The sequence below is a fragment of the Oryx dammah genome, unplaced genomic scaffold (assembly GCF_014754425.2).
Source record: "Oryx dammah isolate SB20612 unplaced genomic scaffold, SCBI_Odam_1.1 HiC_scaffold_21, whole genome shotgun sequence".
In the NCBI taxonomy this organism is placed as follows: domain Eukaryota; kingdom Metazoa; phylum Chordata; class Mammalia; order Artiodactyla; family Bovidae; genus Oryx; species Oryx dammah.
In genome coordinates this window covers 49,763,752-49,790,742 of record NW_024070205.1, presented here as the reverse complement: position 1 = coordinate 49,790,742, position 26,991 = coordinate 49,763,752, and the positions used below count along the sequence as shown (strand labels likewise).

The following is a 26,991-nucleotide window of genomic DNA, read 5'->3' as shown; positions in this document are numbered from 1 at the left end:
AACTAGGGACCTTATTGTGACACTTTCTAAGTAGCCAGTTGTGTAGTAGTTAGGTCTTGTACAAACAAGGGGTGGTACTTGGAAGTCACCAAAATTTTTGTATAGCCCAAATAAGCAACAACAGTGAAAGGGAATAAAGTATTCTAATAGCAATGATTCCCTTACCACTCATGATACCTTAAGACACTGTGAAGCTACAAACTGAACTTCTTTTTTAATAACAGTTTTATTGAGGTATAATTTATGCACATAACTGCATCTATGTAAAGTGTACAATGCATTTTGAAAGATGTAGAAATCCATGAAACTATGACCACAATCAAGGTACATTTCTATCAATTTCAGAAGTTGCCCTGTGACCTTTATAATCCATCTTCCCACCATCCTTTGCCCCTCAAGGATCTGTTTCTGTCACTATGGGGTTAGTTTGCACTTCCTAAAATTTTATATAACCGGAAACATACAATATATAGTCTTTGGTTCCCGGCTTCTTTAACTCAGAATAGTTAGAGACTCAACCATGTTTGTTTATGTATCCATAGTTTGTTCTTTTTTATTACTGAATAATATTCTATTGTGTTAGTGATGAACTACGGGGTGTTTCCATTTTTTGGCTAATACGGCTGCTATGGACTTTTGTCCATTTTTCTCTCTCTTAGGTCAGAACCTAGGTGTGGAATTGCTGAGCCATGCAGAGATCTGTACTTAACTTTATAATAAACTGCCAAGCTGTCTTCCAAATGGTTGGTACTATTTCATATTCTCCCTAGTTGTGTATGTGAGTTTGGTTGGTTCATACCCTCACCAACACTTGGCAGCAAGTGTGCAAACATGCACGTGTGGTAAAATTTGTGTAACATAAAATTTGCCACTTTAACTATTTTTAAGTGTACAATTCAGCGGCAATAAGTATATTTACAAAGTGGTGATGCCATCGCCACCATGACCTTAAAAAAATTTTTTTATCCTCCAAACAGAAACAGTAAGTTTTAGCTTTTACACTGCGACCCATAGAACTTTCCTTTCCCTCTTCCTTCAGCCCCTGTTAACCACTGTTCTACTTCCTGTCTCTTTGAATTTGCCTATTACAGATATTTAAGTCAAATCACACTATTTGTTCTTGTCTGGCTTATTTCACATGACATGTTTTTGAGGTTTGTCCATGCTCTGTATGTACCATTTCATTCATCTTGTGGTTTTGATTTGCATTTCCCCGATGATCAATGATGTTGAGCATCTTTTCATGTATTTATTTGTCATCTGTAGATCTTCTTTGGAGAAATGTGTATTCAAGTCTCTTGCCCATTTTAAAATCGGGTTGCTTGTCTTTTTGTTGAACTGTCAGTGACCTTTCTATATTCTGGATATTAAACCTTTACCAGATATCTGAATTGTACATATGTCCTCCCCTTCTGTGGGGTGTCTTTTCATTATCTTGGTAATTTCCTTTGATGCACAAATTTAAAAAAATATTTTTTGAGGAAGTCCTATTTACCTGTTTTCTCTTTTGTGGCTTGTACTTTTGGTGTCATACCTAAGAATCCATTCCCAAATTCATCATCAATGAAGATGTACCCTTATGCTGTATACACCCCTAAGAGTTCTGTGGATTTAGCTCATATTTAGATTATCGATCCATTTTGGGATGATTTTTGTATATGTTGTGAGGCAGGGGTTCAATTTCTTTCTTTTGTGTGTGGAAATCCAGATGTCCTGGAACTATTTCTTTCCTCACTGAATGAACCTGATGCCCTCATCATAAATCAACTGGGCAAAGAGGTACAGGCTTGTTTCTGGATTCTTAATTCTTTCCATTGGTCTGTGAGTGAGGGAGTGAGTGAGTGAAGGTCACTCATTTGTGTCCGACTCTTTGCAACCCCATGGACTATACAGTCCATTGAATTCTCTAGGCCAGAATACTGGAGTGGGTAGCCTTTCCCTTCTCCCGGGGATCTTCCCAACCCAGGGATTGAACCCAGGTCTCCCTCATTGCAAGTGGCTTCTTTACCAGCTGAGCCACAAGGGAAGCTCCCATTGGTCTATAGGTCTATCTTTATGCCAGCATCACACTGTTTTGGTTACTGAAGTTTTGTAGTGAGTTTTGAAATTGGGAAATGTGAGTCCTCCAATTTTGTTTCTTTTTTCAAGACTGTTTTGGCTTTTCGGGCCCCCTCACAGTGCCATATAAATTTTTTAATTGGCTTTTCTACTTTGGCAAAATAGGCTCAAAATAGGGATTACATTCAATCTGTAGATCACTTTAGCTTTATTATTAACAATATTATCTCCCCATTCATCAATATGATATCTTTCCATTTATATAGATATTATTCCATTTCTTTAATAATGTTTTATAGTTTTCAATGTACAATTTTCTCTTTCTTGGTTAAATTTATTCCTAGGTATTTTATTCTTTCAGATTTCATTGCAAATGAAATTGCTGTCTTAATTTCCTTAAAGAATGTTGAATTTTGTCAAATGTTTTTTCTGCATCAATTGGGATAATCATGAAGTTCTTTCTCGTTATCCTATCAATGTGATGAATTACATTGGTTTTCTTAGGCTGAACCACCCTTGCATTCTTGGGGTAATGTCAGTCTTTTAATCATTCTAGCAGGTGTGTGGTGGTATCAGTTTTCATTTGCATCTTGATGACTAATGATATTCAGCAACTTCTCATGTGCTCATTGTGTGTGTGTATATATATATATATATATATATATATACACATACACACAATGCCTAATGTAAATAAATTTATCCAGTAAAGGCCTTGTATTCAGTACAGAAAGGGGTTTTCAAATGGGTTGTCATAATATTGAGTTGCATGAGATCTTTACATATTCTGAATACAAGGCCTTTACTTGATAAATTTATTGTGAATTTTCGACCCCCCATCTTCAGCTCGTTTTTTCATTTTCCTAACCATGTTCAAAGAGCATGTGTTTTAACAGTCCAGCTGATCAGTTTTTTTCCCCTTTTATGGTTTGTGTACTTTGTATTCTAAGAAATCTTTACTTACTCAAAGGTTGTGAAGATTTTCTGTTTTAGAAGGTTTCTAGTTTTAGCTTTTGCATTTATATCCATTTAAGTTAATTTTTGTTTTGTGTAAGGTAAAAGTTTAAGTTTATTCTCTAGTGGGCCATAGAGGTGTTTCAGCATTATTTGTTGAAGACGTCCTTTCTCCCCTAGCTGCCTTGGCACGTTAGATCACTTGAATACATACACAGGGCTTTCCTTTTGCCAAACCACAGTTTTGATTATTGCAGCATTCAGTTTTGAAATCAAGAAGTTCGAGTTTACCAGTTTTGTTCTAACCAGTCCACCGCTGTCGTCTAGGCCATGCGCGTCTCCACACCCGTTTTAAAATCAGCCCGTCCACTTCTCATCTCGACGGGATTCTAAGAGGGCCACTGTCAGTCGATCAGTCCAGTCCAGTGCAGGCGCGCAGCCGTGTCCGCCTCTTTCGACCCCATGAGTCGCAGCACGCCACGCCTCCCTCCCTGTCCATCACCAACTCCCGGAGTTCACTCCGACTCATGTTCATGGGGTCGGTGATGCCATCCAGCCACCTCATCCTCTGTCGTCCCCTTCTCCTCCTGCCCCCAATCCCTCCCAGCAACAGAGTCTTTTCCAATGAGTCAACTCTTCGCATGAGGTGGCCAAAGGATTGGAGTTTCAGCTTCAGCATCAGTCCTTCCAATGAACACCCAGGACTGATCTCCTTTAGAATGGACTGGTTGGATCTCCTTGCAGTCCAAGGGACTCTCAAGAGTCTTCTCCAACACCACAGTTCAAAAGCATCAATTCTTCAGCACTCAGCTTTCTTCACAGTCCAACTCTCACATCCGTACATGACCACTGGAAAAACCATAGCCTTGACTAGACGGACCTTTGTTGGCAAAGTAATGTCTGTGCTTTTTAATATGCTGTCTAGGTTGGTCATAACTTTTCTTCCAAGGAGTAAGCATCTTTTAATTTCACGGCTTCAGTCACCATCTGCAGTGATTTTGGAGCCCAGAAAAATAAAGTCTGACACTGTTTCCCCATCTATTTCCCATGAAGTGATGGGACCGGATGCCATGATCTTCGTTTTCTGAATGTTGAGCTTTAAGCCAACTTTTTCACTCTTCTCTTTCACTTTCATCAAGAGGCTTTGTAGTTCCTCTTCACTTTCTGCCATAAGGGTGGTATTATCTGCATATCTGAAGTTATTGATATTTCTCCCGGCAATCTTGATTCCAGCTTGTGATTCTTCCAGCCCAGCATTTTGCATGATGTACTCTGCATATAAGTTAAATAAGCAGGGTGACAATATACAGCCTTGACGTACTCCTTTTCCTATTTAGAACCAGTCTGTTGTTCCATGTCCAGTTCTAACTGTTGCTTCCTGACCTGCATATAGGTTTTTCAAGAGGCAGGTCAGGTGGTCTGGTATTCCCATCTCTTTTAGAGTTTTCAACAGTTTATTGTGATCTACAGTCAAAGGCTTTGGCATAGTCAATAAAGCAGAAATAGATGTTTTTCTGGAACTCTCTTGCGTTTTCAATGATCCAGCAGATGTTGGCAATTTGATCTCTGGTTCCTTTGCCTTTTCTAAAACCAGCTTGAACATCTGGAAGTTCATGGTTCACATATTGCTGAAGCCTGGCTTGGATAATTTTGAGCATTACTTTATTAGCATGTGAGATGAGTACAATTGTGCAGTAGCTTGAGCATTCTTTGGCATTGCTTTTGGGGATTGGAATGAAAACTGACCTTTTCCAGTCCTGTGGCCACTGCTGAGTTTTCCAAATTTGCTGGCATATTGAGTGTGGCACTTTCACAGCATCATCTTTCAGGATTTGAAATAGCTCCACTGGAATTCCATCACCTCCACTAGCTTTGTTCATAGTGATTCTTTCTAAGGTCCACTTCACTTCACATTCCAGGATGTCTGGCTCTAGATGAGTGATCACACCATCATGATTATCTTGGTCGTGAAGCTCTTTTATGTACAGCTCTGTGTATTCTTGCCACCTCTTCTTAATATCTTCTGCTTCTGTTAGGTCCATACCATTTCTGTCCTTTATCGAGCCCATCTTTGCATGAAATGTTCCCTTGGTATCTCTAATTTTCTTGAAGAGATCTCTAGTCTTTCCCATTCTGTTGTTTTCCTCTATTTCTTTGCATTGATTGCTGAGGAAAGCTTTCTTATCTCTCCTTGCTATTCTTTGGAATTTTGCATTCAGATGGTTATATCTTTCCTTTTCTCCTTTGCTTTCACTTCTCTTTACACAGCTATTTGTAAGGCCTCCTCAGACAATCATTTTGCTTTTTTGCATTTCTTTTTCATGGGGATGGTCTTGATACCTGTGTCTTGTACAATATTACGAACCTCCGTCCAGAGTTCATCAGGCACTCTATCAGATCTAGTCCCTTAAATCTATTTCTCACTTCCACTGTATAATCATAAGGGATTTGATTTAGGTCACACGTGAATGGTCTACTGGTTTTCCCTACTTTCTTCCATTTAAGTCTGAATTTGGCAATAAGGAGTTCATGATATGAGCCACAGTCAGCTCCTGCTCTTGTTTTTGGTGACTGTATAGAGCTTCTCCATCTTTGGCTGCAAAGAATATAATTAATCTGATTTCGGTGTTGACTATCTTGTGATGTCCATGTGTAGAGTCTTCTCTTGTGTTGTTGGAAGAGGGTGTTTGCTATGACCAGTGTATTCTCTTGGCAAAACTCTATTAGCCTTTGCCCTGCTTCATTCTGTACTCCAAGGCCAAATTTGCCTTTTACCCCAGGTGTTTCTTGATTTCCTACTTTTGCATTCCAGTCAGGTCTATGGATCAGTATTATTTTTGTAAAATGAATTAGGAAGTCCATTTTCTCCTTCTGAAAGAGTGTTTTGTTGGATAGGTACTATTTCTTACTTACATGACTGCTAGAATTTACTGGAGAAGTATCTAGATACACAGTTCTGTGAGAAAGTTTCTCATTGTGCTATTTAGTGCTATTCAGACTTTAGATTTTGAAAAAGGGTCCTGCCAAGAAGCTTTTTACTCTTGGAAAGCCCATCCACTATTAATGCCACAAATGCTAACAAGAAGCAAAAAGTAGTAGTTACCAGGATTTTGCCTGGAGAAGATTCCTGTCTATCAAGGTGCTATGCAGGTGGCCTAGACAGAATTTTATTTTTACTCCTAATGCATGATACATGGTAGAAAGGAATGAACTTAAGCTTCTACCTCCATGAGTAGTAGTATTCTGTTTCTTCATTCTCCCTTCCCTTTCACAAATATATTTACCTTGCCAGATGCTAACTTCTTTAAGCTGGTACCGTTTCTTGTTTTGAGAGCCCCAGCACCCAGCTCAATGCTAGGTGAACTGTAGGCATTCCAGTTTGTCAAGGTATAGATAACAATTAACACTGTCATGGTACTGCAGTGTTTTTGGAGCAACAGGCAAGAGACTGAGTTTAGGACTTAACTCTTCCTAGGACTGCGAAGAAGAGATGCCTAGTAGCCTCCACCAAAAGAGATTGAAATGTTACCAGAATTCCTTAAAGAAAATTCTTTAGCACATAAGGCTCACTAATTTATCCTTGAGTTTATTAAAATACCAGCTGGCACCAGAATTTGTGCCATAAACCTTAGATCACTCTTACTCTTTTTGAAGATGGAAGCAACATAATAGAAGTGAATTTATAATGGATTCTGAAATTACAAGGCCTGATTTAAGGGATGTATGCTTACTGATCTAAGCATCAAGTGAATAAATGTGCAAAATCTATGTACACTTCATAAATAAGTATACAAGTGTACTGAAAACGTTGGTCAGTTGTGTCTGACACCTTTGTGACCCCATGGGCTGTAGCCCACCAGGCTCCTCTGTCCATGGAATTTTCCAGGCAAGAATACTGGAGTGGGTTGTCATTTCCTTCTCCAGAAGATCTTTCTGACCGAGACTGAACCCACATCTCCTGCACTGGCAGGCGGATTCTTTACCACTGCGCCACAAGGGTAAGTTAATATGAACTGAGCCCACAGAAATGAATAGAGTTATACAGGTCACGTTAGTGGGAAGAACACAAACATTTAGTCTGTCTCTGGATTGACGTTAAATGCCAGAAAGTCAGCTGCAGCAATACAAGTACTAGGTAAAAGATTTCTTTTTTCTTTTCCCAATCTTCCCTCTTCATTTCTCAATTCCTATCCCTTTCTCCACCTTACCATTTCAGCAAGACCCAATTCACATCTGTCCTTTCAAAACAAAGCCTACCTCCAAATTTTAAATCCTCTTAGCATAATACACAAATTCACAACTCAATATAGTAAACCTCCCAGAGAGATTTGACTTTTAAATCTGAAGGAATGAATTTTTACAGTGAATTTCAGTGGCTGTTTCAGGCAGATGGGGAGATGTTTTAGAAGCACTGGAGCATTATGTAGGGACCTATTAGACTACCCCAAAGTAATCTACTTGCGGGGCCAGACCAACTTCTGAAATTACTTTACTTTCACTTTAAATAAAGTGGTTTTTCTCAGTACCCAAGAGGTTCAAATAAACTCTCTGAGACATTTTGTTGGTGTAGATTTTAAATTACAAGCTTGATCTGTTACCCCCAAATACAGTTTTTAAGGAAGATTAGTTACAAATCATTGTCAGTACTTTCCAATGACAGGAAAAAATTACATGATAGTAAAACTGGATGAATTCTTTATGTGAGAGATAACAATTCTCCCATCACCAGATGGAATTACTCCAATTCATGCAATAAATGACCATTACATTTTAAAAAGCTGCCCTAGTTTTTCTAGGTGAGATTTCATGCCTATTTTAAATCAAGACCTCAGTATGCTCTTGAGCTCAGCTCCCTCTCCATGGGACACAGTGAGGACAAGCACGGCTTTCCTGAGATGCAGCTGCCTCCAGGGACAAAAGCGTCATCTCAGGTCTTTCCCCTCAGTGTGAAGGCACCCAGGAAATCCTCAGTTTCAGAAGCAATGGCCCTGGTGGCCAATGAAATACTACAGATTATTTAGAACTTCAATAGTGATCGAAAAAAGGAACAGGAAGGAAATTTTGACTTATCTTGACATAAAACCGGCAGAAATCAGCATTGCCAAATTTCTGTAACTAGAAATCATGAGGGTAAAACAGAAGAGGTTTGTCTATGTTGGGGATACCCACACAGTAGACTTTGTGAATGTCTCTTACAGAACCACATAAGATAGTACCATCAACATTTTATATATTTACATACAAGTTGAATACAAATTCTTAAAATTTATAATAGAACATTAAAATAATCTTCTAATAAAATCAGCCTTAAGTATAAGGAATCTAGATTTCAGTATCTTGTACACTTCTAAATAAATATCTTTGATCTATAATCCTTGAAAATATTATAGTTTATGGTGGCATGATAGAGACAAGTCAAACAGTATTATAAGTAAAAATAAAACATCAATTTAAAAATAAGCCTAAGAACACACTGAGTTGAAATTATAGAAAATCAAAACACTAAGTATACAGTAATTAAATATCAGGTATAACCAAAAGCGTGCTAAATGACACAATTTCAATGTCTATAAAAAGCCCTTTAAAATCATAAGTCTAAATAAATAAGCTGAAACATGAAGGGATGTACTGTACCAGCCAGTAACAACTAGTAAGAAAATTCTCTTTTCCTTTCAAATGATCCTAACGGAAAAACATGAAATAATGATCATTGCTAGAAAACTATAATCCATGTGTTTTGTTTCTTTTAGAATGCTATCAATGAGATTAAAAAAGTTAAAGAAAGGCTTCCTAATTGTTAGATCACTGTACTTTAGGAAAGGAAAATGACAGATTTAAATAAAAATCAGACATTTGTCTATTTAAGATATGATTGAATTTTCATCTAATGACCCCATATTAGGTCTGAATGAAGCCCATGATATGAATGCACATTCAAGCATCTTAATGTCTGATCTGTTAATACTGAATTATATATGATGATTTAATTTCATTCATTAAAGTATTAGTTTATTTTACCTAAGACCAGGATCAAAACATCTAGAGCAGGAACTAATATCTTATTTATCTTTGCAGAAGGGGTCTTAGGTTCTCAGAACATAATAGGTGCTCAATAGGTCTTTACTGAATTGAGCTGAATCTGGCATTCATTACAGGAAGCATTGAATCCATGATGAAACTGGTTGCCTGAGACTCAGAGGGAGCTGTTCAGTTTTATCTCTAGGCCTGTGATGAACTTCTAGCTAGTTAACCAAGTTAACTGTCACTGTATCTGTCATAGTTTCTCAATTCAGGGCCAAGATTTCTATAATTCATCTGTTCCACAAGTTAAGCCTTCTTGAAAGTTTTGTGCCTGCACATTTACAGTCATGTTGAAAGAATATTCTTTGTTATTTTATGTTGGGTTTTTGCTTATGATAACTGTCTGAAATACACACACACACAAACCATTTTGCAAGTGGAAAACAGAATCTGGAAAGAGTGCACAAAGCCTAAATTATATAGCTCCCAACGTGAACTAAAAAAGACACTGAAACCATAAGGAAACTCCTTTTCATTACACACAAACTTATTGCGGGATGGCTAGAAGCAATGTCTTTGGACCAACAATTGTAAATCAAGAGTGTCCTTTAACCATCAGCTTAGTGAAGTGAAGTGAAGTCGCTCAGTCGTGTCCGACTCTTTGTGACCCCATGGACTGTAGCCTACCAGGCTTCTCCGTCCATCGGATTTTCCAGGCAAGGGTACTGGAGTGGGTTGCCATTTCCTTCTCCAGGAGATCTTCCTGACCCAGGGATTGAACCCGAGTCTCCCGCATTGCAGGCAGACGCTTTACCATCTAAGCCACCAGGGAAGTCAACCATTAGCTTGAAGGTAGCCAAAAATGTTTTGGCTCCAGCACTGCCCTGTCTAATTCTGCTCAGTGTAGCTCATTACACTAGGAAGCAGCGAGGAGGAGGTGGACATGCTGTCCAAAGACCGTTCCCTGCATCCACAGTGCTCAGATCAGTATCGCTTCATTATGTGATTATTCTGAGAGCTCCTCTGGATTGCCATTTACACTCGCTGTTTCTGATGTTTGTTGTTCCTCTGTGGGGAGGCGGCGGCGGGGGGGGGGGGGGGGGGGGGCCGGCGCGGGGCCCGGCGCATGTTACAGAACTCCTGAAATAAAAGCTGCTTAGAAAGTTTCACTCTGTGATGCTCACTGCCAGCATGCCTGTCCCTCTTGAATGCTTGTTAGGAGAGGTAGATCCAATGTTTAAGTTCTGCTATTCCCTGTAGTAACTTAGTGTAATAGAAGTCCATGTTGTCTGCAAAGTCTGTACAAACGGGTGACTCCATGTCACCAAAAGTGCAGTATAACGCAGTTCCTCCCACACTAAGCAAAACCGTCACTATACACAGCAAGACCAGTAAAACACAGGAACCGCTTCCAACTTCATCTGCAAACAGGAAAACAGAGTAGGTTAAGCTGACACAGGAATCAAATTCTAGTATCTTGTCTCACCGATTAAGATAACCAGATGCTTGTAATATTAGTCCTCTATGGGTGGTCCCTGATAGAAAGCTAGTGTACCAATGACTGTACGAGGACCTGTTACCATAAAGATAGACACCTGTGGAACTTGTGAATGCTAAAATTAAAACTGGTTCATTTATCCAACGGATGGAACCACTTCCATAAAAAAGGAAGAAAAAATCTGGCAGTACATCTCAGATCAAACACATGTGATTAAGGATTTTTATAGAAACCGGATTATGTAATTGTATTCTCCTTGACTGACATATTTAGTTTAGTAGCTCTTCATAGTTAATTGACCTTAAGAGATTTAATAGTTTATACTTAGTATACTTTTTATACATACAAATAAAAAGGACTGTATCATTTGTGCTGTGTTTCTTAGTTTTTTGGGGGGGTTTTGATCAGTTCAATACTTTTATCATCTTTTCTGTTTTTGCCATGATTCCCACTCCCCCTCTTATCTTTGTTAGCAATCTATTTTATGTATTTTATTCAGCTATTTCTTTATCATATATTTATATACAAACATTTAGATACAATTTATTTTAAAACATCTATTTTGTTTTATTTGTCTACATGCACTGACACTGTTTAGAGCTGTGCTGTCTAACATGGAGGCCAAGAAGTGCAGGTGGCTACTGAGCAAAGTTATATGACTTAGTTTAAGATGAGATGGTTCCTAAGGGAACTAGGGACTGTCAGTTCTAAATCCAGGGTTCCTCCTACTGGGCAACAATTCAGTACCAATTGGTACAAAGAACTGAGCACTTTATCTGGAGAAGACTGTGACAGTTACAAGCAAGGTTCAGAGGTAAAAATGAGGAGCAAGAACAGATTATTTCCATGGCTCCTGCCAGCTTTATAGTTGTAAAAATTTAGAAACATCTACTGCTATCAGTTTATGTCATACTTAGAAATTGTGACTACACATTGACATCATTATTTAATAATGCAGTTATTTTATAAACATGAAAAGCACACTGACATATTCTAGGCCATGTTTCTACTCTGATTTATCTAGGCCTTAGGTAAACTTAACAACAACCTTAAATATAAGCCCAGGAGGGGAAAAAAAAAATCAAACAATAACAACAGTGTTAAACTACTGCTCTTGAGAGACAGAGAAGAAATCACTGAAGAGAATATATTTGTAATTTATAAATATTTTCCACAACCATCAAGGAGTATTGACTGCCACTGAAAAGAAGACAAAAACAGCAGGCTCACTAAAAACAAAAAGTCAGAAAACAAAACACTAAACAAAGAAACTGAGATGAGCTCTGAACACTGACAACTATCTGTGGCACAGGCAGGCAAGGAGAAGAACTTGCAACTGGTCACTTATTTGAGCAAACAGAATCCTTAGGACTTACTTAAGAACTTATGATAGTTCACTTCTCTGTGATTCTTTATATAATGCAACTAAGTCTACATATTCTTTACAAATCCTACTACCAAATATCTTATTGTACATTAATTCATTCTTTTGGCAAACACGGATCAAATCTGTGCCAGACACAGTGCTGAGCACTCTACCTTGATCTAAGCTGTCATCTATTTCTTGGAATCTTACTCTTCGCTTGGATGTTTTCTGTTGCATCTGGGCAGGATGATCTCCTACAGTATCGTTCCTCTTCTTCAATATAGAGACCAGTCCTTCAGCAGGAACAACCTGTCAGAAATGACAAGAACCGTCTGTTATATCGTGGTAAGACACCTCAGTGATATTTTACATGTAATGGTAAGGCTAATTCAATTCAACAAGTATTGGAATTCCTATTAGAGTTTTAACCATAGGGGAAAAAAAAACATGACAATTATCAAAATTTTACAGAGTAATACTTTCACTTGTATTCAGATACTGCCAAATACAGACTTATAAAACACTGATTTCTTTTCTAAAGCCTTGAATTGAATCCAGGGCCAGGCAGTGTGACACAGCACTGCCTGGAAATCAGGCCTCCTTTAAAGCTCCCCTTACGTCTTACGTAATCTATAAAATGATTCCTTTCTGCCCCTCTTTGCTTAATCATGAGTGCTGGGTTTTGCTTTACAACAGAGGCTTTTTTTTTCATTCATCAGCAACTTTTAAGAAATGAATATGTGAGGCTAAAAATATACTTGATACAAACTTTTAACATCAAAGTCAGTGTTGTCCTCAATTTCTCTGAGAAACTACACATTTACTAAATACTGTTACAGTGCTCTAAACACTAAGAACTTCTCTTCTAGAGTATCTCTCAGACCCAGTTTACTAGGCACATGTTACCCTGTAATATGCATAGCGTGGCAAACTATGGCCAGTAGGCCAACACTGCCTAGCTTTGTAAATATAATTTAATTGGAACACAGCCAAGCTCACTCATCCACATATTGTATATGCCTGCTACGATGGGAAAATTAAATACAGGCCATAACGTCTAAAACATTCAATACTTGGCCCTTCATAGAGTTTGCTATTATCTCTTTAGTCCCCCACCTCTACTCCTTTCTACGCTGTCTTTCTGGTTTTCACTTGGGATACCTCTCCTCTCCCTCCACCCAACCCTTTATTTAGGATCAAAGACAAAACAGAAACCCTTGCCATTTTGGAATGAAAAGACTCCGAGGTGTAGGGAGAAAGAGAAGAGAACTGGTTCTTGGAGCCAGGCTGGGAAACTAGAGGCCTTACCAAAGGCCCTCTAAGCAGGAGGTTGATTCACACTGGTTGACTTGTGGCTGCCTGCTTGGACAAGCTGTAGGTGATGACATAGTTGGGCACTGTGTGTCTAACATTGTACGTGTCAGTGATTTGCAGGTATCACATCACTGTAAGCTGACCACTTCCTGTAATGTCATTTATCTGATCAATGGTATAAAATACTTAATATGACTTGGAGTTCCAGCCAACCATCTCTGATAATAAATTATTTGGAGTTCCAGCCAACCATCTCTGATACTAAATTATACATAAATATTATAGATCCTATTAGTTCTTTTTATAACTCAAGGCTTTTAGGGTCAAATAACTCAATATTGTCTTCTACTGGGCTTCCCTGAACATGGGTCTACAGAAACCATTATCTCAAAAAAAAAAAAAAAAAAAAAATCAATGTCAGTAATTTATTCTTTTTATAGAAAATATGTATTTCAGATGATGTATTTCTTTTGAGAAAGCTAAAGTATTTTAGTGACATTAAAATGATAAGTACAAATTATGTAAAGGAAGTTTTTCAATCTTTCATCAGAAAGCAAAACATTAAAGAGAATCTTCATAAAACAAAGAAAAACTTTACAAGTACTGGGTACTTAAGGGAGAAAAAGAAGTCCTAATAAGTTTCTAAAGGGCAAGACATGGAAAATGGAAATTAACTTTTCATAGATTCATTTACTATCGATTTTCTCCATAAAATGGTATTTACCAAAAGTGATGTCACCTATCACAGGTGCTTTCAAGTTGTTTTAACTACTTAGAATAAGCAATTCTATTAAGAATAGCTCTGAAGAAGACCCCCAGAATTGCATCACTATTAACTGTATATCATTGTGATCTGAGTTTTGAATCTGTAAATTCAAGAAACAGACCCAACAGTAAATCTAAAGAACTGCAACTATGAGTAAATGGATGGTGAAAGGCCAAGAGAAACTCTCCAAATCATCTGGAAAGACACAGATGGTGCTTCTAAGACCTAGAAGCTATACAAGGTACAGGAGCTGTTAGGCCCCCACTTTAGCTCCTGCCTGGCCTAATTTGGGGTGTTTGGCTCCAGAAGTCAAGTAGTTACGGGATACAAGCCTTTCCAAGTGGCCCCATCTTATTTACCATGGGTGGCAGTGAACTTTGGCAAATTTTTTAAAGAGGGAAGAAGAAAGAGTATGAGGAATTACAGTTATGTGGGATGAGCCAGCATGCTATCTTGACACCCTCCCCACTCAACCCTTAATTCCTTGCAAAAATCTAACTACAGGCTTTATTTTCTTTTCCTTTTTCTCTCCCACCAAGAACATGTTTCAGCAAGACAGTGTCTGAAGTGAAGGAATGTGCTGTTTTCCGTTATTTCCCTTCAGTCTTGCTCAGGGATCTTCTCCAGGGATCCTTCTTTTTTAACTGCCCTCTGGTTCTGCAGACTATAGGGATGGTGGGACCAAGGTTAGGCATAGGAGATGCAAGCCAAAAGGGAAACTCTTAGAAGACAGGTCTTTTCTGTTCTGGGAGGAGTTTTGAATAAAGGTCTTAGAACCTACGCCTAGCCTGGAAATTCCTACTTACCATGCTAAGGCAATTGAATAAAAAATTAAAGAAATGGCTTTGGTAGAGTTTAATTTTATGGTAGAAGGGCAAGTTAGTTAAAACAAGATCAAGGTGTTAGTCTTGGGTCTCACTCAAAAGTTTGCCAAGTGTTTCTAAGTTTAGGGGACACAGAAATGTGTCTTCAAACTACTTAAAAAAATTTCTATGCTTCTATACCTTTTAATTTTTTAATCATAATGTTAAGATTAAAAGGTTAAGAAATTTTAAACCTCAAAAAACAAAGCTTTAAAAACTAAATTTAGGTAATTCTCTGGTGATCCAGTGGTTAGGACTCTGCTCTCACTGCTGAGGGCCCGGGTTCAACCCCTGGTTGGGGGAACTAAGATCCCACAAGCTACATGGTACAGCAAAAAAAAAAAGAAAAAGAGAGAAAATAAAACTAAATTAAATTTAGTTTCCCACTTCAATTACCAAATTCCTTTCCTACTAAAACAAAGTATACCAAGCCTTTACACTGAGAACAAAAAGAATGTCTAAGCTGCAATTAGTGTAATTGTTACTGGTGCTACACTATGAATTAGTGCAGAATTTAAAAAAAATAATGAAATATCCACCTGACCTAGCTCTGCATGGGCTTCCCAAATGGCATTAATGGTAAAGAACCAGCCTGCTAATGCAGGAGATATAAGAGACACGAGTTCCATCCCTTTTTAGGGAAGATCCCCTGGAGGAGGGCATGGCAACCCACTCCAGTATTCTTGCCTGGAGAATCCCATGGACAGAGGAGCCCGCCAGGCTACAGGCCATAGGGCTGCACAGAGCTGGACACAACTGCAGTGAGTTAGCATGCGCGGTAGCTCTGTATATTTGCAAATAGCTCTCCTGCACGTCCCCTCAAATATCAATGATCATCACGAACAGCATTTTAAGAATGAACTGGTTATAAAAACAAGATTATTCTGCAACTCTGCTGGCACAAGAAATCATAATATGACAAGGAAAAAAGCAGACAGGCCTTGCTATTAAATCTGCCTTCTCAAAGGAGAAAATAGATATTAAATAATATTATTTTATTGACCTAGGCTTTGCTCAACCCAGAACCTTAAGGCTGGCAAATTTTGCTTGGTTTGCAACCAACTTGATAATTAATATTCATAAATCATATTAGTACATTATAATCTCACTGTGGAAACACATGTCAAGTTTTCTGCTACTATTATTCACTGAAAGAAAGTCATAGTTCTCTGGTCCTTTAGATCTGGATTCCATAATAAGAACTATAATTTAGTGAATCTCCACACTTTCTGTAAAGACATTTACATAATATGTCATACTTAAGTCCTATATTATAGATGAAGAAGTCAAGCTGAGACAGCTTAAATAACTTGCTTACATTTGTAGCACCAGTTATCGGTAAAGCTGAATACAAACATAAGATTAAACCTCCTGCCATGTTCTTAATGTGAAGAGATCTTATTTTCCATGATTATTAAAATTTTGCTTAGTGTCATTTGTTATATATTACAATTAAAGTGAGATGAACAGAACTTTCAAATAAACCTAATAAGTTTCTTTTGTCTTTCCAAAGCACTTTATACAACAAATCCTTATCTTATAAGTCATCTGAATTAAGAGATACTTAAACTAATGGCTAAATCTATCTAGAGACACTGGGGAGGAGATGGTTAGATGAAAGATCATTTGTGTCATTCAATTCATCTGGAAGTAGATTAATGTCATGGCTACTACTACAGCAAATTAACGTAACAAGTCACAGCTGGAGCAACAAGCACTGAGGCTAAATGGAGGAAAGTCATCTTCTAGAAAGAACACAATGGTTATCTCCAACCCCACAGTGCTGTATCTTAGAACACTGCAATTCGGAGAGTGCAAAACAAATGATGATGAAGTACAGTGATACTGAATTTTTCCAAGATTAATTTAAAAAGAAAAAAAGTTTTTTAAAATAAAAATATGAGCTTTATAATGCACCTAAGTTTCTAAATTAGGCACTATCTGTTGTTTTTGTAATTAGGTTTTATTTGTTTAAAGGGACAATTTAATAAGTATAAAATAGGACAAGAAATGGGTAAGAATGTCAAGACACCATCCCACTTTTTAATCCCCAGTAAATCATTTTAAATGATTCCGAAGGTAGATTCCAAAACAGAACTCCTGATTCTCTTTCCCTCAAAACTGCTCCATTAGCAAATCTTGTTAGGTCCTCCCTCATAAAAATATATCTTCACCACATCCATTGCTACTGAGGCCTTCACTATTTCTCACCTGAATAATTGCAATAACTGGATTGATCTCCTTTCTCTGGCCTCTGTCTCCACTTTTCTAGTCTCCGTAGAGCAGGCAGGAAACAAATAAAATCACATCTTCTGCTCAAAATCCATCTCAAAATGTTACCATCGGTTAAGTTTAATTCCAGTGCCTTACTTTGGTCTATGAGGCCCTCAAGGAACTTGCTCAGCTTGTCTTCTCCATCTGAACGTCCTACCGTTCTGTTCACTGTGCTCCAGCTTGGCTGGCCTTCCTGCTGGTCCCCTCATTGCCCTCCCCTCCACCCTGGTTAGCCAGAGCCCATTCCTCCACCCTACCCAGCACTTTGGTCTCTCTACACCCCTTCATCCTGCTAAAATTTCTTCAGAGCCTTTATCAATGTATAAAACGGTACTGTTTATTTTTATGTGAACTTATTATGTGTCTCTCCCTCTAGAGAGTAAGTATCATGAGGGCAGGCTACTTGATCTGTATTCACTGGTATCACCTTAGTTTCTAAAATATAGTAGGTGCTCAATAAATATGCCAAAGAGCAAATGAATACACAGATGAGCAATTTATATAAAGCCCCTAGCCTATACTTACTCAAATAACATAGCCTTTCCCCTTAAAATAATCAAAACCAAATCTATCCTTAAAGCTGATTTATTTTTCTAAGTGAACTAGGTCAAAAAAAGAAAAGAAGAGCAGGGGAAGGCTTATTGTATACAGGTGGCTGTTGGGCTTTGCAGAGAATACAAAAACGCATTCAACAGGATCCTCACCCTTCAGAAGCTTGCAATTTAGTGAAGAGAGCAATATACAAACACATGTGTGTGCCCTTTAATAACAGGACAGGTAGACAGAACTTTGGGAGGAATGATGTTCAGGCCCCTCCCTCATCTGCAAGTCAAAGGAAAAAACATTATGGACTTTGGTGATCAAGAAATAATGGCAGCAGCTAGCATTTACTGAGTACTGCCCATGACAGGCACTGTGCTTGGCACTCTACATGCTAAAAAGGCAGAGCCCAGACCTCGAGAGTGGACAAGAAATAAATGTGTGGGGAAAGAGTTTGTCACTCCAGAGCAGACTAAGACTAACACAGAAGGTGAAGACCAGAGGTGACAATATTCGAGTAATACCTGAGAAGCATCAGGGAGGCCAGGCTGACAACAGTAACAGTTTTAGAACAAAGGAACAGCAGGAGATGGTGCTGGAAAGGTAAAGTGGGCCAGATTACCAAGTGTCTCGAATACCAAGCCTTTTACTATACACCCCTTATCCTGGAGCCAAATGGAGTCATGGGAAAAGAATGACAAGCAAACATTATTTTATAGCAGAGGTTTAAACTCACAGTCTATGTGTTAGATCCAGACCCTCAGGTGTGTTTGGTTGCACCTAGAGAATTTCAAAAAGCTATTCAGCTTTCTAGACAAGAAATGGGAACGTTCCCCCATCACCTATAACTGAGTCATTTCATTTACCCGTGTTGCCTGAGTGGCTGGGGGATCCTATCGAGACACGACTTTTATACGGTACTAAATATAAGACCATTTGAAGGGGGAGAAGATGATATGAACAATGGGGAAACTTATTAAGTAGCTACTGCCAGAGTCCAGAAAGAGGCATAAAGATATAAATTTAAAGAATGATTTAAATGGAAACGAAAAGCAGCTGGGTCCAAGAGACATGACAAATAAGAGATGTAGTAAGTAATCAGAAAATTTAGAGGGCAGGATAAAAAAGAAAGGCAAAGATGAGACCATCTGGCACAGAGAAAGGATAGGTAATCCCTGGATAATCCTCTGGGGCTCATTAGACACTTACATAAATCCTGGGTGAAGCATTTTCCATGCACCCTCTTACGTTATTAGAAAACTATATTTCCTCTATGGTGACAAAGCTGGGCTTACCCTGCTCCCCTTAAAACAGTCATTCAAAAAAACACCATGATTGCTGTTTCTAAGACTCTCCTTTGTCTGAGATCCATGGAAGAGCTAATTATATGATTTCCTAAAATCCTGCTGCTTGATCCTAGCCTCGCATCTTTCATTGGTAAGGGAATCCCACAGTGGTTACTTAATGTAACTTAATCCCCGGTCCCACCCAAGAGACAGAGATGACTACTGCACAGAAGTCACTTAGATCAGTTTCTCTGGAGACAAACTCAACACCAATTCTGGGTTGTTACCTTTCTCCCCATCAGAAAGTTCTAGGTTATGTCCTTCCCTATTTTGGTTCCTGTGAGACAGGTAGACCTAAAGCTAAGTAATGCTGCTGATATAGACACAGGACAAGGAACACGTGTTGCCCTCTTTCAGATTAAAAGTTTTTTAAAGACCTAAGCAGTAGTAAAGGAGTAAAGAAATTATGATATCATTTCTAAAAACAAAAATCGCTTGACCCTGAAGCCTTTAGTTTTCTGAACATATGACATCTCTGCCAACAGATTACACATACATATGTTAAATGAAGAAAAACGAATGGTTTATTTTCATATGGCATATCATGTTGCCAAAATCTGCTCATAGAGATATCTTTGAATTACATACTATGATTATTTTCAATGTGAATAGATTAATTTTTGTTAAAATTTATCCAGTACTTGATGTGCTACTTATTTAGAAAACACAACAAGTCCCTCTTCTCCACATATGCAGCAGCATACTATGAGCTGAGTGGACTTTTATTATCAATAGCAGTATAAGGCTAGTTCCTAATGCCTCCTTGAGCTTGTATAGCATATTTCCTCCTAAGGTTCTGATGCTAGGAACAGCTAAAGAGTTTAAAGAGACAATAATGCAACCCTCCCAGGTTCCAGAACAAAGCCAGTCAATGATGTATTAGCATTACTAGATTGCTGGGTAAGAGGGGTTTGCATTCTGACATTAAAATGTCAGTGTACTATGGGTATTGAGAAAAAATTCCATCTTTTTCTAAAAACTAGGATACTCAAATTCAGTAAACGGGTAGCACATGCAGTCAGACAACTGTTAGACAGGCTTCACACATATAGCATCCTTCTCTGAATTTTTAATCACTGCATCTGTAATGTCATGGCACTCAAAAGTTACATAAAAATCACTGAATGAGGGGATAAGTGAGTGAATCGCTCTAACGTACATATACTCCACATGTGATGAACTTTTTTCTTAAGAATCTATGAAATGAACATAAATGTTTTTGATGCTTTTTGAAAACAGTAGAGAGGGGTAGAATGGGGTGGGAGGTGGAAGGGATGTTCAAGTGGGAGGGGACATGGGTAAACCTATGGCTGATTTCATGTTGATGTTTGGTAGAAATCAACACAATACTGTAAAGCAATTATCCTTCCATTAAAAACAAATTTTTTAAAAAAGATTAAAAAAAACAGTAGATATTATACGTTTAATGACAGTGTGTCAGGTTCTAGGTTCTCTTTTTACATAAGAAAGAACAGCAATGCTTCGGATACTAAGCTATTATTTTACTTAGCAAAATTATTCTGGCTGTGAAAACATTTCCCAAACCTAGAAAAGTTTCATTTATACATATTTCTTTATTAATGAATTAAATTACTGTACATTACTTCTCTATGAGATTTTGTATAAATTATCTCATCTTAATGAAATAATGATGAACCTAAGTATTTAAAAAAAACAACAAACACTTCCATTGTGCTGGTAATGGTTATCAGGGCCAAGTTCCACGGAAGTCAGAGCTGAGCAATGCAGAAATGGCAAAAGAATGAAAGCAGAGAGAGATATGGCAATGAGAGATCATACCCTTATATTCTACCATAAACACAGTGGTAGAAAGTGTGACAGGTGGTAAGGAGATCTGTGAGGGCGGAGTCACTGACAAGAAATGATGAATTTGGGAGAGAAGGACTCACAAGGAGAGCACAGTTATGTGGAGAAACACAGGCTATGAGCCTCAGTGGATCCTGAGGGCAGGAAAAATATCCTGAATAGTATTTAGTTATTAAGAACAACTAAAGTGAATAGTATTTAGTTATTAAGAAATTATGTTCTGTATCCTCTGTTCACAGAAATATGGACAGGTGTGGCAGCAGAGAGCCCCTCAAATGCCACGAACTTCATCTGACTCCTCACTGCCTCTCCATCACCTGACACGTGGGAGACATCCTTAACACAGTTTCATTGAAAGCAGGAAATAAACAGTGTTTGGATTAAAAAGAAGTTTGTGCTTCAAAGCGAACCCCCTATTACCTGAACATTTTACTTAGCTCAAAACTTCATTCTTAAGGCACTAAGGAAACAGTAAGCACGGTGATTTTCAGTTTCAAAGTTTAAACACTTCTCCTGACACAGTTAGGCAGATTTTATTAAAGTATAATTTTTAGGATGGAGAAGGAGTATTCAGGAAGAGTCCATTTAGCATTATCATAGAAAAGTAAACTAGCTTTGTCACATATGGAGCTTCTGGGGTTTTAAAACCAGTACAATTTAACAGACCAATAGACTTTCAGGAAAGGGGACCATCGGGTATAAAAAGTAATTTCACAGGAAGGACAATTTTAAGATGTACATAGCATAATCTCCATGGAGGAAACCTAGGAAAAGCTGACATTATGAGTTTTAGGAATGACTATTCCATTTAGTTGTAGTACAGTGTTAATTCAACAGTAATTCCCCACCATAAATGTCCATTAAGGCAGGGAGACTCAACAAGAGCACTCTGTCCTTCTCCAGTTTATATTTGAAAAAGCAAAACTAGACCATACAATAAGTCAGCTTGATTCAACTTGAAAAGAAGCAGTTAGATGGTAGTAAAGTTCTGGTATTAAACCTAGATTTGAATATGGTTGTGACCTTGCTTTGATGAATCCCTGGACCAGAAGTCTCATGAAAATAAAGAGAAAGGAGTTCTGGTCCAGTGTTATACTATTAGATCTATTTAAAACCTTTTTTTGTTTTTCTATTCTTAAAAAATTATGATACAAAAATTATATATATACACACACACACATATAACATTGCCATTTTAACCATTTTTAGGTGAAATTATATTCATGTTGTATAACCACCACCAATATCTATTTCTAAAATTTTCATCACCCCAACAGAAACTCTGCACTTATTAAGCACTACTAAACAATTTTAAGGAAAAACTTAAGAAGAAAAGTCAGTTTATGGAGGATTGACTGTCAATGGCAATAAAAAGATCTAGTTAAAATATAAAGAATGACTATTTTATCTATTTTGTGAAGAAAAAAATTAAAAAAAATCATAGTTGATAGAGAGTTGACTATAAACTGCAAGAAAGCAAGCTAGTAACATGACAGTAATTATCTTAGAAAGCTCTCACAGGGTTTCCTTTCCATATGTATTCTGTTGTCTACTTTGGCTTGGCTACATTTCCATCTTGATGGCTTTTTATTTCAGTGATAATGCAGAATCAGAAAACAACAGATACAAATTAAATTAAAAGCTTACTTGGAAAAAAATATAAGATGAGAGAAGAAGAAAAGTAGTTAGCATTCTAATTCTCAGAGAAATAAACAGAATTAGACGGTAGCTCCATAAGGCTGGTAACAGTATTTGAAGTCAGTATTTGAAGGCTGAGTTAGTATTTGAACTAAGGTTGTCACACATTGCTCTTTCTACTAGGCCAGGTTGCCTTTCGGAGGTGCTATAGTTTTGGTATGGCCCCCCCACCCCCGCCTGAACTTTAAAAAATTATATTTTTTAAAAAAGGAGGATGGTCACTTTGATATTCTCTCCTGCCCTCTTTTTTGGTTTTGATTAGCTTAATTACTATTTAGAGAAACTTTATTTTATTTTTTTTTGAGTTCATATGTATTTTATTTTATTTATTTTTTTTAATTTATTTTTTTTACTTTACAATTCTGTATTGGTTTTGGCATACATTGACATGAATCCACCACGGGTGTACATGCATTCCCAAACATGAACCCCCCTCCCACCCCCCTCCCCACAACATCTCTCTGGGTCATCCCCGCGTACCAGCCCCAAGCGTGCCATATCCTGCATCGGACATAGACTGGCAATTCGATTATACATGTTTCAATGCCATTCTCCCAAACTTTAAAACTTTGAATTATTTGTAAAATTTGACTTAGTCAAGGAGTATTTAGTTTGTTCAAACCTAGAGCTGATAAATCCATTCAGTATTTCCAACTCTTACTGTATTTTAAAATGTTTCATTCATTGTTATACTGTTTTAAAGAATTTCAAAATAATTAGTATTAAGAAGAAATAGTAGTATTTTATCTTCTAGATGTATGACAAGAAACATACGATTTCCTCACAAGAATGTAACTCTTGTCTTGTTCATAATTCCCAGGCCTGCTGAATGAAAATTGTAAAAATATGAAAAATGGTGTATATAATACTTACTATACTGGAGGCATGCAATATAATTACCTGAGGTATAAACATCATGATTATACATAGTGAGTCAAAGTTTATGCTAACTAAATTTCCCTGTCATGTTTGAGGCCAGAGAAAAATTTACAAAAGCAAGACAATATTTAACATATATGTGCTTTCAAATTTCATCTTACTTTTAAAATTATATTTATATTAAATCTCAAATTTACCTCTGCGATCTCTATCCTTTTTGCAAGATCATCGAGAGAGAGACAGCTTTCATCAGAAGGCAGGTTCTCCTGTAGGCTGTAGGATGCTTCTTCAGGAGACAGATCTTGAAGGAAATCAGAGTCTTCCTCTTGGTTATCTTCACATGAGAGGAAATCTTCAGTATCTTTTAAGCATCCTTCTAAAAGGCTGTTCAAATAGTCGTCTGTCTCTTTACTGACTTGTTCTTCCTTATCTCCCTGTTCCTCTGGGGCCATATACACCTCTGGAAGCACTGTACTTAAATCAGACACTGGATTATTTTCACAAAGTACACTCTCAGAGCCCTCTGAGTCAGCCTGCCCCTGTGGTGATTTTCCATCACGCTCTGTGAGATCAGGTTGCTGCAGCTCATTTAATTCATTGTTCTCAAGTTGGTCTGTGGGCAACGCCTCAGAAGCATCCCGGAGTGGCAACCGGAGTTCCTTTCTTTGTGAGTATTTACCCTCAGAAATCAATGCAGGAGGTATATGGTCAGAGCCTGGTGAAATCAATGGCTCTGTCACTGACTGGCTGGAAACCTTAGGGTCCTTAGCAATGCGCTCTGTTTCGGCCACATCTTGGCAGGCCTCTGTCTGAGCCAGCTGCAAGCGGCTGTCATCCTCAGGAGCGTTCCCTGAGGAGTGGGGGCTGGACCTGCTCCCTGCCGACTCCGAGGGCTGGGCGTGGAGCTCCTGCGTGGCTTCAGCGCTGCAGAGTGGCTCCTCCGTGTGGCCCTTCCCTGCAGTTACCGGGAGGCTCCAGGGATCTGCCTGCCTGACCATCTCGTAACAGCAGGGACTGCTCTCCGGGGTCTCTTCTTTACGTGGGCTTTCTTTTCCTGATTCCATGCCAAGACAAATTTCACTCTCTGAAGATGAAGAAAAACAAGTGGTTTTAAGATTCAACATGGCACTTTGTACAGAAGGGAAGAGAAAGGATGTGAATTGTACGTGGGACACAGTAATGCTCTGCACTTCTGAAATGGAAATTCTACCTGTTGGATTATACCATCTTTAAGTAGAGGAAATACTCTAAACATTTAGTAAGTAATCCTTTAGATATAAAAATTAACAGAGATTATTAAAAAACATGTTAAGAACAAGAATATATTGCTTAGTCATTATAATTGAAAAAAGTCATTTTTCAAAGGTTTAAAAGACATTCTAAACTTTATTAGCTGTGTCTATTTAAACAAATATTTTAAAGTGTGGGAAGATTATTTTTAGTATGTTTATGAAATATACTGTATCATATTGTAAGAAAAACAATACTGGTTCTGATCTATTAAGGCTAATTAAGGAACATGCTGTGCTGTGCTTAGTCACTCAGTCGTGTCTGACTCTCTGTGACCCCATGGACTGCAGCCCACCAGGCTCCTCTCTCCATGGGGATTCTCCAGGTAATAATACGGAAGTGGGTTGCCATGCCCTCCTCCAGGGGATCTTCCCAATCTAGGGATTGAAACCAGGTCTCCCACATTGCAGGCAGATTCTTTACCATCTGAGCTACCAGGGAAGCCCAATAATACTGGAGTGGGTAGCCTATCCCTTCTCTAGGCATATTTCTGACCCAGGAATCAAACCAGGATCTCCTGAATTGCAGGTGGATTCTTTACCAGCTGAGCTTCCAGGGAAGCCCCTAAGGAACATAAATCTGTTTAAATTTATTTAAACATCCTTAATAATAACATCCTTAATTAATGTATTAGAAAATTACTTGTAACTTCTCAAGGGGAAGTAGTAACAGGCACTGGTAAAAAGCAAAGCATAAGTCTTGGTACCAGGCAAAAATGGGTTTGGAATTTTGATATTTCTTTCAATTTCTATTTTAAATAAAATCAATTTAAAATACTTCCCTTTGACTTTAAACCATTAAAAACTTTCACAAAATATATACTGAATGCATACATAAATTAGTAGATCACAGAGAAGCTTGTTCATGATTCAGCTTTTGGTTGACTGTGCTACGTCACTTTAGTCACTTTCACTTCAGCTAAGTCAAAAAGTCACTGACTGTGATCCTATGGGCTGCAGCCTGCCAGGCTCCTCTGTCCATTGGATTCTCCAGGCAAGAATACTGGAGTGGGTGGCCACGCCCTTCGCTAGGGGATGTTCCTGACCCAGGGATTGAACCTACATCTCCCGCATTGGCAGGTGGGTTCCTTACCACTAGTGCACCTGGGAAGCCCTTTTGGTCGATCAAGCATTCCTAACTCCTGGCACGCTGCACTTCATGGGGTTGCAAGGAGTCGGACTTAGCAACTGAACAACTATCACAGAAGTTTTAACTTTTTCTTTTATCATATATTATTCAATTTTAAAATGATGTAAATTAAATAATATATGATGGGCCAAAGGTTAAAATCAAGCATGAAATATAGTGATGGTTATATTATACCTGGCTTTTCATGTATTGGTACTTCAATAATTACCAATTAGCAGTGGTGGCACATACCGTAACAAAGAAAAGGCAGGACTTAAATGCCATCTTCTGATTTCAGAGAATCAGGGAAAGAAACTGGCAAACTCAGCTCTGTACTGCTGAGTTCGTATTACCTCTCCCAACACCTTAAGTCAAAGTCTTAAGGAGAGGACAAAGAAAAAGAGGTCTCTTTTAGGGAGAATACAGCATTCTTTCTTTTGTCCCACCCCAAAGAATCACTCGGGGAGATGGTAAAGCTCCGCAAGATGGTGAAGGACAGGGAAGCCAGGCATGCTGCAGTCCAAGGGACAGCAAAGAGTTGGACGTGACTGAGCGTTGAAGAACAACAAAGAATCGCTCAAAGTTGGGAAGACTGCCAAAAACCATTTTAATCCCCATTAGGTTGTCAGCTTCACCACTGAGCTTGCTGGTCTGCCTCTCTGTTAAGATGGGGGAGGTCAGAGCAAGGAGGGCCCCAGCCAGCTGCAAAGGGATCCAAGCTCTTCTCCCCAAGTTCCCACTACCCAAAGGTTCAGAAAACAGCCTTCCAGACACATCCATAGAATTCAAAGAGTAAAGAGCATAAACACATAGCAGAGAGGCCCTCACATCAGAGGAATGGGGTATGCTGTCTCAAGCTGAAGGTCAGTTACCTGAAGGACCACAAATGTCCAGGAAAGTGACTGGGAAGTAAGCTCCTCCTCACTTGGTCCTGCTGGAGCCACCAACGTCCCTATTGACTAGATTCAGGCCTATGCACTAATCTAGAGAGCTCAAAAGGGAAAAGACCACACACCCAGCCCTTGCAGAGCTGGTGGACAGAGAAGAGCTTTGAATACAATGAGATTTAAGTGTTAAATTTGGAATGGAATAGGACTAAGTCATAAAGAATCAAAATGAGAGTATTTAATTGTGATAAGTTATTGAAAGGTTAGAGAATCAGCCTGAGA

At 38.3% G+C, this 26,991-nt stretch overlaps 1 protein-coding gene across 1 annotated transcript in view; it reads right to left on the bottom strand.

The window, feature by feature from the left end:
• Positions 1-6,580: 6,580 nt before the first annotated feature.
• CNST (consortin, connexin sorting protein) overlaps positions 6,581-26,991 on the bottom strand; it is an 88,511-nt gene continuing 68,100 nt past the window's right edge. Inside the window, exons 9-11 of the mRNA XM_040263617.1 lie at positions 23,602-24,488; positions 12,071-12,206; positions 6,581-10,454 (exon numbers count right to left, since the gene is read on the bottom strand). Of these exons, the coding sequence (XP_040119551.1) occupies positions 10,249-10,454; positions 12,071-12,206; positions 23,602-24,488 (1,229 nt within the window). The 3' untranslated portion in view covers positions 6,581-10,248. The remainder of the gene's footprint in view (positions 10,455-12,070; positions 12,207-23,601; positions 24,489-26,991) is intronic.